The sequence below is a fragment of the Loxodonta africana genome, chromosome 6, assembly GCF_030014295.1.
Source record: "Loxodonta africana isolate mLoxAfr1 chromosome 6, mLoxAfr1.hap2, whole genome shotgun sequence".
Classification (NCBI taxonomy): domain Eukaryota; kingdom Metazoa; phylum Chordata; class Mammalia; order Proboscidea; family Elephantidae; genus Loxodonta; species Loxodonta africana.
In genome coordinates this window covers 49,739,821-49,752,762 of record NC_087347.1, presented here as the reverse complement: position 1 = coordinate 49,752,762, position 12,942 = coordinate 49,739,821, and the positions used below count along the sequence as shown (strand labels likewise).

The 12,942-nt window shown below is 38.4% G+C and overlaps 1 protein-coding gene across 2 annotated transcripts in view; it reads left to right on the top strand.

Annotated features, from left to right (window-relative positions):
• The window catches only part of CCDC150 (coiled-coil domain containing 150), a 91,527-nt gene extending 80,494 nt beyond the window's left edge, over positions 1–11,033 (top strand). Inside the window, exons 23-28 of one of the 2 annotated variants that reach the window (XM_010602641.3) lie at positions 6,014–6,208; positions 6,652–6,720; positions 6,815–6,976; positions 8,050–8,136; positions 10,225–10,344; positions 10,651–11,033. In XM_010602641.3, coding sequence (XP_010600943.3) covers positions 6,014–6,208; positions 6,652–6,720; positions 6,815–6,976; positions 8,050–8,136; positions 10,225–10,344; positions 10,651–10,767 — 750 coding nt within the window. In that variant the 3' untranslated portion in view covers positions 10,768–11,033. The remainder of the gene's footprint in view (positions 1–6,013; positions 6,209–6,651; positions 6,721–6,814; positions 6,977–8,049; positions 8,137–10,224; positions 10,345–10,650) is intronic. The other variant, XM_023542637.2, reaches the window with a different exon arrangement.
• The last annotated feature ends 1,909 nt before the right edge of the window (positions 11,034–12,942 follow it).

The window sequence follows — 12,942 nt, the reverse complement described above, 5'->3', positions numbered from 1 at the left end:
GTTATAGAAGACGTTAAGGAGGGAATAAAGAAATTCATAGAATGCAATGAGAATGAAAATACTTCCCACCAAAACCTCTGGGACACAGCAAAAGTGTGCTCAAAGGCCAATTTATATCGATAAATGCACGCATACAAAAAGAAGAAAGAGCCAAAATCAGAGGACTGTCCCTACAACTTGAACAATAGAAAGTGAGCAACCAAAGAATCCATCAGGCACCAGAAGAAAACAAAAAATAAAATTAGAGATGAACTAAATAAATTAGAGAACAGAAAAACAATTGAAAGAATTAACAAAGCCAAAAGCTGGTTCTTTGAAAAAATTAACAAAATTGATAAACCATTGGCCAGACTGACTAAAGAAATACAGGAAAGGAAACAAATAACCCGAATAAGAAACGAGATGGGCCATATCACAACAGACCCAACTGAAACTAAAAGAATCATATCAGATTATTACGAAAAATTGTACTCTAACAAATTTGCAAACCTAGAAGAAATGGATGAATTCCTGGAAAAACACTACCTACCTAAACTAACACAATCAGAAGTAGAACAACTAAATAGACCCATAACAAAAAAAGAGATTGAAACGGTAATCAAAAAACTCCCAACAAAAAAAAGCCCTGGCCCGGATGGCTTTACTGCAGAGTTCTACCAAACTTTCAGAGAAGAGTTAACACCACTACTACTAAAGGTATTTCAAAGCATAGAAAATGACAGAATACTTCCTAACTCATTCTATGAAGCCACCATATCCCTGATACCAAAACCAGGTAAAGACATCACAAAAAAAAATTACAGACCTATATCCCTCATGGACATAGATGCAAAAATCCTCAAAAAAATTCTAGCCAATAGAATTCAACAATATATCAAAAAAATAATCCACCATGACCAAGTGGGATTTATACCAGGTATGCAACGCTGGTTTAATATTAGAAAAAATGTTAATGTAATCCACCATGTAAATAAAACAAAAGACAAAAACCACATGATCTTATCAATTGATGCAGAAAAGGCATTTGACAAAGTCCAACACCCATTTATGATAAAAACTCTCACCAAAATAGGAATTGAAGGAAAATTCCTCAACATAATAAAGGGCGTCTATACAAAGCCAACAGCCAACATCACTCTAAATGGAGAGAGCCTGAAAGCATTTCCCTTAAGAACGGGAACCAAACAAGGGTGCCCTTTATCACCACTCTTATTCAACATTGTGCTAGAGGTCCTAGCCAGAGCAATTAGACTAGACAAAGAAATAAAGGGCATCCGGATTGGCAAGGAGGAAGTAAAAGTATCTCTATTTGCAGAGGACATGATCTTATACACAGAAAACCCTAAGGAATCCTCCAGAAAACTACTGAAACTAATAGAAGAGTTTGGCAGAGTCTCAGGTTATAAGGTAAACATACAAAAATCACTTGGATTCCTCTACATCAACAAAAAGAACATCGAAGAGGAAATCACCAAATCAATACCATTGACAGTAGCCCCCAAGAAGATAAAATACTTAGGAATAAATCTTACCAAAGATGTAAAAGACCTATACAAAGAAAACTACAAAGTACTACTACAAGAAACTAAAAAGGACCTACTTAAGTGGAAAAACATACCTTGTTCATGGATAGGAAGACTTAACATAGTAAAAATGTCTATTCTACCAAAAGCCATCTATACATACAATGCACTTCCGATCCAAATTCCAATGTCATTTTTTACTGTGATGGAGAAACAAATCAGCAACTTCATATGGAAGGGAAAGAAGCCTCGGATAAGTAAAGCATTACTGAAAAAGAAGAAGAAAGTGGGAGGCCTCACTCTACCTAATTTCAGAACTTATTATACAGCCACAGTAGTCAAAACAGCCTGGTACTGGTACAACAGACACATAGACCAATGGAACAGAATTGAGAACCCAGATATAAATCCATCCACATATGAGCAGCTGATATTTGTCAGTTAATTGGGAAAAGATAGTCTTTTTAACAAATGGTGCTGACATAACTGGATATCCATTTGCAAAAAAAATGAAACAGGACCCATACCTCACACCATGCACAAAAACTAACTCCAAGTGGATCAAAGACCTAAACATAAAGACTAAAATGATAAAGATCATGGAAGAAAAAATAGGGACAACGTTAGGAGCCCTAATACAAGGCATAAACAGAATACAAAACATTACCAAAAATGATGACGAGAAACCAGATAACTGGGAGCTCCTAAAAATCAAACACCTATGCTCATCTAAAGACTTCACCAAAAGAGTGAAAAGACCACCTACAGACTGGGAAAGAATTTTCAGCTATAACATCTCCGACCAGCGCCTGATCTCTAAAATCTGTATGATTCTGTCAAAACTCAACCACAAAAAGACAAACAACCCAATCAAAAAGTGGGCAAAGGATATGAACACACACTTCACTAAAGAAGATATTCAGGCAGCTAACAGATACATGAGAAAATGCTCTCGATCATTAGCCATTAGAGAAATGCAAATTAAAACTACGATGAGATTCCATCTCACTCCAACAAGGATGGCATTAATCCAAAAAACACAAAATAATAAATGTTGGAGAGGCTGCGGAGAGATTGGAACTCTTATACACTGCTGGTGGGAATGTCAAATGGTACAACCACTTTGGAAATCTATCTGGCGTTATCTTAAACAGTTAGAAATAGAACTACCATACAACCCAGAAATCCCACTCCTCGGAATATACCCTAGAGAAATAAGAGCTCTCACACAAACAGATATATGCACACCCATGTTTATTGCAGCTCTGTTTACAATAGCAAAAAGCTGGAAGCAACCAAGGTGTCCATCAATGGATGAATGGGTAAATAAATTGTGGTATATTCACACAATGGAATACTACGCATCGATAAAGAACAGTGACGAATCTGTGAAACATTTCATAACATGGAGGAACCTGGAAGGCATTATGCTGAGTGAAATTAGTCAGAGGCAAAAGGACAAATAGTGTATAAGACCACTATTATAAGATCTTGAGAAATAGTATAAACTGAGAAGAACACATACTTTTGTGGTTATAAGGAGGGGAGGGAGGGAGGGTGGGAGAGAGTTATTTACTGATTAGTTAGTAGATAAGAACTACTTTAGGTGAAGGGAAGGACAACACTCAATACACGGAAGGTCAGCTCAACTGGACTGGACCAAAAGCAAAGAAGTTTCCGGGATAAAATGAATGCTTCAAAGGTCAGCGGAGCAAGGACGGGGGTTTGGGGACCATGGTTTAAGGGGACTTCTAAGTCAATTGGCAAAATAATTCTATTATGAAAACATTCTGCATCCTACTTTGAAATGTGGCATCTGGGGTCTTAAATGCTATCAAGCGGCCATCTAAGATGCATCAATTGGTCTCAACCTACCTGGACCAAAGGAGAATGAAGAACACCAAGGTCACAGGATAACTAAGAGCCCAAGAGACAGAAAGGGCCACATGAACCAGAGACGTACATCATCCTGAGACCAGAAGAACTAGTTGGTGCCCGGCCACAACCGATGACTGCCCTGACAGGGAGCACAACAGAGAACCCCTGAGGGAGCAGGAGATCAGTGGGATGCAGACCCCAAATTCTTATAAAAAGACCATACTTAATGGTCTGACTGAGACTAGAGGAATCTCGACAGTCATGGTCCCCAAACCTTCTGTTGGCCCAGGACAGGAACCATTCCCGAAGACAACTCATCAGACATGGAAGGGACTGGACAGTGGGTAGGAGAGAGATGCTGATGAAGAGTGAGCTATTTGTATTAGGTGGACACTTGAGACTGTGTTGGCATCTCCTGTCTGGAGGGGGGATGGGAGGGTAGAGAGGGTTGGAAGCTGACAAAATTGTCACGAAAGGAGAGATTGGAAGGGCTGACTCATTAGGGGGAGAGAAAGTGGGAGTATGGAGTAATGTGTATATAAACTTATATGTGACAGACTGACTTGATTTGTAAACGTTCACTTGAAGCTCAATAAAAATTTAAAAAAAAAAGTAAATGCTTGGGAAACAAAAAGTTGTATTAAACTGTTTCTTTAGTCAGAGATAGTTATTCAGAATATTTTAAAATTTGAAATCCTATTATCAAGGATCAATGACAACTGTAACCTTGTGAGACCAGGAGAACAGTGAGATACATCAGCAGAAAAGTTAGCTGCAAGGGTGTGTTGGGTGCATTGTTTAAGAGCCTGCCTGGCTTTAGAGTGTCACAGACCCAAAAGACCAGGATTTGAGTCCCAGTTCTGCCACTTTGGAGCCCTGGTTATGCAGTGGTTAAGAGCTCAGGCTGCTAACCAAAAGGTTAGAAGTTCGAATCCACTAACTGCTCCTTGGAAACCCCATGGGGCAGTTCTACTCTGTCCTGTAGGGTCATTAGGAGTCGGAATCAAGTCGTCGGCAACAGGTTTGGGGTTTTTTTTTTTTTTTGGCCTGCCATTTAGTAAGAAAGCCAATTAGTGTTAAGTTGATTCTGACTCATGGTGACCCCATGTATGTCAGAGTGGAACTGTGATCCATAGGGTTTTCAGTGGCTGATTTTTCAGAAGTAGATCACCAGGCCTCCTCTTCCAAAGTACCTCTAAAAACTCTAGATGGACTCAAACCACTAACCTTTTGGTTAGCAGCCAAGTATATTAACCTTTTGCACAACCCAAGGACGTTCTCTTCCACTTGTTAGCTATGTGTTAATTTAATAGATATATAAATGACTTAACTTGTGAGTCTCAGTTTCTGCAATCATAATATAGAGATCGTCACAGCTACTTTCCAGTTTGTTTTGAGGATTAAATTGGAAAATATATGTAATGTAATTATCAAAGGGCATGGAACATAGTAAGTATAAAGTTAATGACAGTTTTTAGGATTTGCCAAGGTTTAGGCAAAGCTGTGACTGAGGTAACAATGGAATATCTAACAGGAAGTTAGTTGGGTAGTGATAAATGACTAAAACTCTAGTGTGAAGTTAGGATTTGAAGGAAGGAGCTAGTATAGAAAGGTACAAACAGCCTTGATTTTATTCTTTGATATGCTGAACACTGCCAGCCATAGAGAATACCGCCTTCCTATATGTGGCAGTCAGGAAACCCTGGTGGCGTAATGGTTAAGAGATTGGCTGCTAACCAAAAGGTCGGCAGTTTGAACCCACCAGCTGCTCCCTGGAAACCCTACAGGGCAGTTGTACTCTGTGAATCAGGATCAACTCGGACGGCAACAGGATCCCTTCTATGAGTCGGAATAGACTTAATGGGAATGGGTTATCCCTTCTTAGCTGTCTTCATAAACTTTAAATAGCACTGGTTTAACAGCATGTGGGGGACTCTAAAATTCTTTAAGTAGTCACTATGATATTTCTCCACTAGAAAAATTTATTAGGACCCTTAAAATCAAATGGCAATATTATAAAAATATATGCTATGATAATAACTGACAAGTATTTGTATAAACTACCATATAATTTATTTTCAGTTCTCCAGGCAATTGGTGGCAAGTGACAGGAAGAGAAAAGCTATGGCATGATAATTACTGAGCAATTACTGTGTGCCAGACCCTATACTTACTCTATACATTATCTTACTTAACTGTTTATCATATTTAGCGTGGAAGGCTATGTACACTTTTCAGATGAAAAGTTTAAAAGCTTGATTCCTCATTTACTTCCATGAAGTACCTAAAATCACTCAGCTAATAAGTGGTAGAACTGAGATTTAATTTAGGTCTGTCTGACTCCAAAGCCATGTACTTAAAAAAAAAAAATGATGAATATACATTTACATTTTTATCTACTCTAAGAAAGATTTTGTTCTTTAGTGTTAAAAATTGCAAAAATCACTTGACCTATTTATGCCATAAGTCTGCTTAAACAGACATTATTATTATTGCTTTACCTTCTTTTTAAAAAGAAATATCCAAAGAAAAGAAAATATGGTGACAGAACTAAACATAAGCTTCCTTATTTGAAGGTAAAAGTGTTCTAATTTTTCCTTTGTGTTCCACAGCTGAAGAAAGCCCTTGACGAAGCCAACTACAGATCAGTTGAAGTATCCCGGACCAACCGAGAGCTGCGACAAAAAATAACAGAGCTGGAGAAAACACTGAACAGTAACAAGGAGAAAATAAAGAACCAAAAGGCCCAAATTAAGCACCACTTGTCAGCCAAGGCAAATAATGCTCAGAATATAGAGAGGATGAAGGTTGTATCAGAAACCACAAGAAACCATAGCTCTCCCCTCACTTCCTTAGTATCTGATGAGGATACAGGCAGCTGTGATGTCTGGGAAAGATAGGCTTCAGAGCACTAACAGCGGCATGTGTTGCTCTGGGAATTATAGCTACAACTAGGAAGTGGGCAGATTAACTTTGGGGGGACTATCTCTTATTTAGCAGGAGATAGTAATATGGAAATGGTTTCTCATTAGCTGCCGGTGTCACCTTCTGGCTCTCCATCTGTCTCTTCCACATTGACTGTACTGGGCTTTGCTCTGTAAGGGTCAGTTGGCTAGATGGAAAGGAGGGCCCAATAGGAACTGACAACTTTGGGTCTCATGTGGTATTCTGTCTGTCATCCTATAGGCAAAAAGAAGAAACCAATTTTCCACTGATTATCTTTTTATGTTATTTCCACCTGTACTTTCAGCAAATAGAACAAGAATTGAGGCAAATGGAGCTAATTAAGGATCAATATCAGAAAAAGAACTGTGAACAGGTAGATGATTTCCACAAACCCTGTGTTTACCATTCACACAGAATCTCAAACTTGGACAGGTTCACCGAAAATCTCCCTCTTTGTGCCTAACCAGGCGTTGAGTATCCAGAAATTTGTATCTGAGATGACCAACCTACAGAAAGAGATGCAGCTGCTGGCCAAGAGCCAATATGATGCCTCAGCACGCAGTAAACAGCAAGAGGTCCGGCTGGAGACAGAACGGAAGATAAGGCGGGAGCTAGAGAATCGGTGCCAGGTAAAGGTTTCTTAAAATTCATCTTGAAAACTGTCAGCAAATGGCATGTCCCAAAACCCAGCCTTATAGTGCCTGGATTTTCCAGGTTTTATAGGGTCACTGTGAGCTGGAATCAACTCGACAGTAACGGGTTTTTTTTTTAAATAGAAGAAAATATAAATTTACAAGTTGTTTATATTAGCTAAGTGTTTACAATTGTGGTGTCTAGGAAGAAGACCAGGAGCCCTGGTGGCACAACGGTTAAGCGCTCAGCTGCTAACTGAAAGGTGGATGGTTCAAACCCACCAGCTGCTCCGCAGGAGAAAGATGTGGCAGTCTGTTTCGGTAAAGATTACAGCCTTGGAAATCCTTTGGGACAGTTCTACTCTGTCCTATAGGATAGCTATAAGTCTCGTTACCGTCGAGTCCATTCTGACTCGTAGCAACCCTACAGGACAAAGTAGAACTTCCCCATGGAGTTCCCAAGGAGTGCCTGGTGGATTCGAACTGCTGACCTTTTGGTTAGCAGCCATAACGAATATGGCAAATGTTCTCTATTTTCAATTTAATAAAAATGATATTCATTTTAAAAGAACAGTTAGAGATCACATATGCAAAATAACAGTTACTAAGTAAGACTTCTGAGCTGAATTTCATGGTCTTTTAAGACCTTTATACCCTCTTGGTTCTTCCCTATAGCAAGATGCACCTGTGCTGTTATAGGACTGTTTGCTATTCCCAACATAATAAGAAACATACCATTATGTCACTGAAAAGAGACATCAAAAGATCATTGAGCTCCTGTCTCCCAATATGCATTGTCTGCTATGAAAAGTATCCCCCCATCCCCAAAAAGAGATTTTAATCACTTTTTCTTAGCTGAATCCATACATCAAAATTTGTAATTATATATGGATATACACACATTGTAGGTCAAATGGAATTCAACAGTTTTTATCTTTTATTTTGGTATCACCTCAAGTTAGTATCCTGTTATGCTTTTATAATTTGGTTGCCCATATATGACAATGTTAAAGCTTTTTGTTCCATATAGTATATTGAAAGTTTATAAAAACCTTGTATCACATTTTTAGGAATTAGAAGAAACAGTCAGACATCTGAAGAAATGTAAAGAGGCAACAGAGAATAAATTGAAAGAAGCCAGTGTAGAGTCAGAACAGGTAAGCCATTGAGCCAGACCCATGGACATAAAGACTTGGACAAGTTTCCTTAGACACAACACCCTGAAACATACAAGTCAGTATGAAATCCTTGATTAACATAGTTGTCAGGAGTGTAACAGGAAAGAACCAATAACTTACTAACTACAGTCTTTATTGTAAAGAATAAATGTTAGATTTAAGATTCTGTGTCCTCAGGATAGATAACAGAATAAATAGATAATAGTCCAAGTCCCTGCCACTAAATATAAACGTGGAAGACCCTGAGGTGTGTGGATTTTAACGCATTATTATTTGACATGAACTGAGGAAAGTAGCAACTCTTTGTTCATATCCATAGCTAAAAGTATAAAATAGGCTCTGTTTAATGTGTGGACTTGCTTTCTCTGTTCTAATATCTTAAATGACCCCTTTTGAGGGCAAGTATTTAAAACCATAAATTTTTAGAGCTGAAAAGGATATTAGTCTGCCATTACCGGCCCTCATTTTCCAGATAAGAAAATTGAGAATCTTAAGCTTAAAGTATCACAGTGACCTTGCTGCTATTGATCATGATTTGTCCCTTTTGCAGCCAGCCATTAAATTGCATGATCTAATATGGCTGTCAGAGTGGTATTTGGAAAGAACAAGGGCTCTAACAAGCCTGAGTTTGAATACCAACTGTGACACTATCTGTGTACCCTTAGGGAAGTTACATTTACTTTCTTTAACCCACCAGTTACTGCATCTCTAAAAGTCTGTAAGTTAATACCTAAAAAACAGACAAACTTTTTGCTGTTGAGTCGATTCTGACTCATATTGATACCTACCACTCTGTTATTCTGATAGCTCAGAGTACGTTTCAGTAAATGTTAGCTCCCTTCTCATTCGCCATACAATAGGAGACATGATGTACAATTTTGAGTATCTTTCCCTCCAGTCCTGGTAAAGAATGCTGGAAAAAGGTGGGTTTGGGTTTTGTTTTGTTTGGGGGTGGAAGTATAGCTATCAACGGGATGCATAAAGAGACGTGGAAAATATTTTAGCTTTGTAGCTTTCCAACAGTTTAATGGCACTGGAAAAGCAGAGATCTATTTCTTGTCTCACTATATCATACCCACAGTATCTGGTTACTATGGACAAGTACACAGTAGTGTAAGTACATAAGTACACAGTCACGCATATTTATTGATATGCCCGGCACCATGCTAACTGCTGGAGATGTGGGGTGAACAAGCCAGATGAAGCACCTGTCCTCATGGAAAAATGCCTTCTACCAGACAAGGGAGAAATGTGGCACATTCTCAGACTTCAGAATCAAAAAACTAAAACCCTGTCCATGAAACATAAGTAATCAAAGGCGAGAACCAATCATTTTAGTTTTTATTCTAGAGCTGGCTTGAAGTGACTTTATTTGTGAAAATCTGTTAGCTCATTATAAAAACACCAAATACGTAGAAAAATGCCAGGCACATTAGGCATTTAATAAATATTTGTCAGCTAATTGAATACTGATTCCAGGTAGTCTTCCAATGCAGACTATTAATATGACTGTTTTTGGATCTCTAACAAAGGTAATTTGGAAGTGTGTAATTAGGAGCAAAAGTGTAAAATATTTGATTATAAAGGAGATAAGTACAACTTATGCTAGCCAGTACAATTTTTTAGTTCATCCGTGTATACTCATAAAGCACAGCAGAGAAGGCTAGGCTTTACAGTTTAGGAACACTGGAGAAGTATTTAGTCTCAGAGAACAGAGTTCACAAATTAAAATATTATTTGAGCTACCACTTTCTTAAGAGACCTCCATGCCTACACTTCCATTTTCAATGTCATTTTGTACTTTTCCCGTGTAATTTTTCTTCTGGGCCCTCTCTTACCTAATTTACATCCAGGAAATATTAACAAATGCATAAACAGCAGCAGGTCTCATTCAGAAGTTATTCTTTTATCTATAGGATGTTAAGTGTATTGTGCAAATAGGTTGCAAGGGCCTTGCAGTCAGAAGTTACATATTTAATATCCAGGTAAAAAGTCAAACTCTAATACACAAAAAACTTGTGACTGTTGCTTTGTCCTAGCTTTCAATAATCACATTTATATGTTCAGATAACAGCTAACCTAGAAGAAGCTCATCGCTGGTTTAAGTGCAGGTTTGATGGTCTACAGCTTGAGCTGACAAAAAACCGGTTGCAGAGGCTTCCCCGAGAAGACAGGTGGCAGGAAGAGGTAAATTACTTGGACATGGTTATCTTAAACAATTTTAGATTTGTATTCTTCTTGAATTTCTAATTACAGAAGTTCTCTCTTTATCCAGCTACTCTCTCCACTAATCTTTAGATTTGTTTAAACCATTACCCGGAAACCAATGAACTAAATTTTTAAAAGTTTTACCTCTCCCAAACTGTCTCGATTAGAACCACCTACCTTGATGAATAAATGACATAGAGACAAAACAGTTCCTACAAAACAGGCCCTCAGCTCTGCAGAGTTAGTCTTAAACAGTCAGTGCTAGGTGTGTTTTTTTTCCAACAGGACCGAGATAGAAGGCATGATGTCATGCCCAACCAGTCTGCTCTACATCGATGGGAGACTAAACAGAATCTTAGGTTCATGTCCAAGAAGTGCCATTCTGAGGTAGAGAGGAAGTGATGTCCTTGACAGAGGAGCATCTCCATTTATGTCTACACCTCCATGATTCCATGAGCCCAACAATGAGGGCTGGCCTGTGGCTACCGTTATCAAAATGTGAAGCCTTTGATGTGGGCTGAAGATTGTGGACCTGAGTTTATCCTTTTATGAACTCATTTATATCAGTACAGAACCACTCCACCTTTTTTGTCTCTTTCACCCTTTTCCACTCAATAAATTTATATTAATTTGTTGTATGATAGGACATACTGTTGCATGATACTTGGTTATGTTTCTAAGTACACCTACTCCTCACTTATCGACTATCTCGTTACCTGACATTTTGCATTTATGACAATAGTAAAAAACCTACTATCCAACTGTTTTGCACATCAGTGATGTACATCTGGCAGTAACAAACACCGAGGTGCGAGGCATAAGTAACGCTGGCGGTGATGGTTAAGATTTTGTGTCAACTTGGCTGGGCTGTGATTCTCAGTGGTTTTGCAGTTATGTAATGATGTAATGATGTAGTCATCCTCCATTTTGTGATCTGATAATGGTCATCCTCCACTTGTGCATAATGCTGATTTTCACATAACAACCTGGTCTTTGGAACCTACCCATGTTGATAAGTGAGGAGTGAGTGTACATTATTATCAAAAAACAATTAGCAAGGTACTAAACTAAGTGATACAGCTATTTTGTTTCAGTGAAATGTCCTAGTCTAACACCTAATAGATAATCCCTAAAATAAGATTCTAGGGATAGAATCACCTGGAAAATAGCAAGTCTTCTGTTTTCCTGTAAATACTCTTCCGAGTGATTATCAATAGATTTTTAATAAGACCATATCTCTATTCTTATATAAGAGATCTCAGAGATTATATTTACAGTTTCCGTTATCATTTAAAAATAAGTTAATACACCCAGTGGTCATGGCCCCCAGACCTTCTGTGGGCCCAGGACAGGAACCATTCCCAAAGCCAACTCTTCAGACGGGGATTGGACTGGACAATGGGATGTACAGGGATGCTGGTGAGGAGTGAGCTTCTTGGATCAGGTGGACACTTGAGACTATGTTGGCATCTCCTGCCTGGAGGGTAGATGAGAGGGTAGAGGGGGTTAGAAGCTGGCAGAATGGACATGAAAAGAGAGAGTGGAGGGAGGGAGGGGGCTGTCTCATTGGGGGAGAGCAATTGGGAGTATGTAGCAAGGTGTATGTAAGTTTTTGTGTGACTGACTTGATTTGTAAACTTAAAGCACACACACAAAAAAAGTTAATACAGTAATCCAGATTTATACATGTAAAGCAGCTAGCACATTGCCTAGATTAATTAATACTCAAGTAATGGCAGCTGCTGACACTACTATCAGGATGTATATCAACTGGGTAATTATGAAATTGGAAAGAAGGTCAAGTGTAAGACTGTCAAACATTGATGAGACCACCCACTCAGTATCTGAAATAAACAAAGCTGACTTTTTGCTTACTTTATAGTAAGGGAAAGCTTTGTTGGTCAGGCATAGTCTCCCTGAGCAGGGCAGACTGCCGATCTTACACAGGGTTTTTGGGAAGTGTGGAGTTAAGGATTTGAAGACTTTGAAAGGCTTAAGTGGGCTGACAACATCTGTAGAAGAGTAATTATTTGGGTGGGACTGTTGATTGATTGACACTCAGAGGCATGTTTATTGGATTGAGCCCATTCCTGTTTGTCTGACTTTTAGAAGCAAGGGACTGTCACTGATTGTCAGGCTTGTAAAAACTTATTTTAGAGGAATTCAAAAATATCTAGCACCCTCAAGGTCAAATTCACAATGTGTGTCACCCGATCCAAAATTACCAGGCATGCAAAGAAGCAGGAAAATAAGATCCATAATGAGAAATCAATCAAAATTGACCCAAAATTAACATAGATGTTAGAATTAGCAGACAAGGATATTAAAACAATTATTATAACTGTATTCTGTATGTGCAAGGTGTATTACACCAGTGTATGGTAATATGAGAAAGGGACAATAATTCACAGTTAAATAATTCATATTAACTAGTAGAAAAATGTTGGATGGCTTCCTTTGGCAGTAGAGATTTACTACATGTGGTAACATCAAATTTAAAGGTGATCCTAACCCAAGATCTGAAGATACTTTGATTAATTTTTTTGTGGACTATAAATGTTCTGAGGCAAGCTAAAT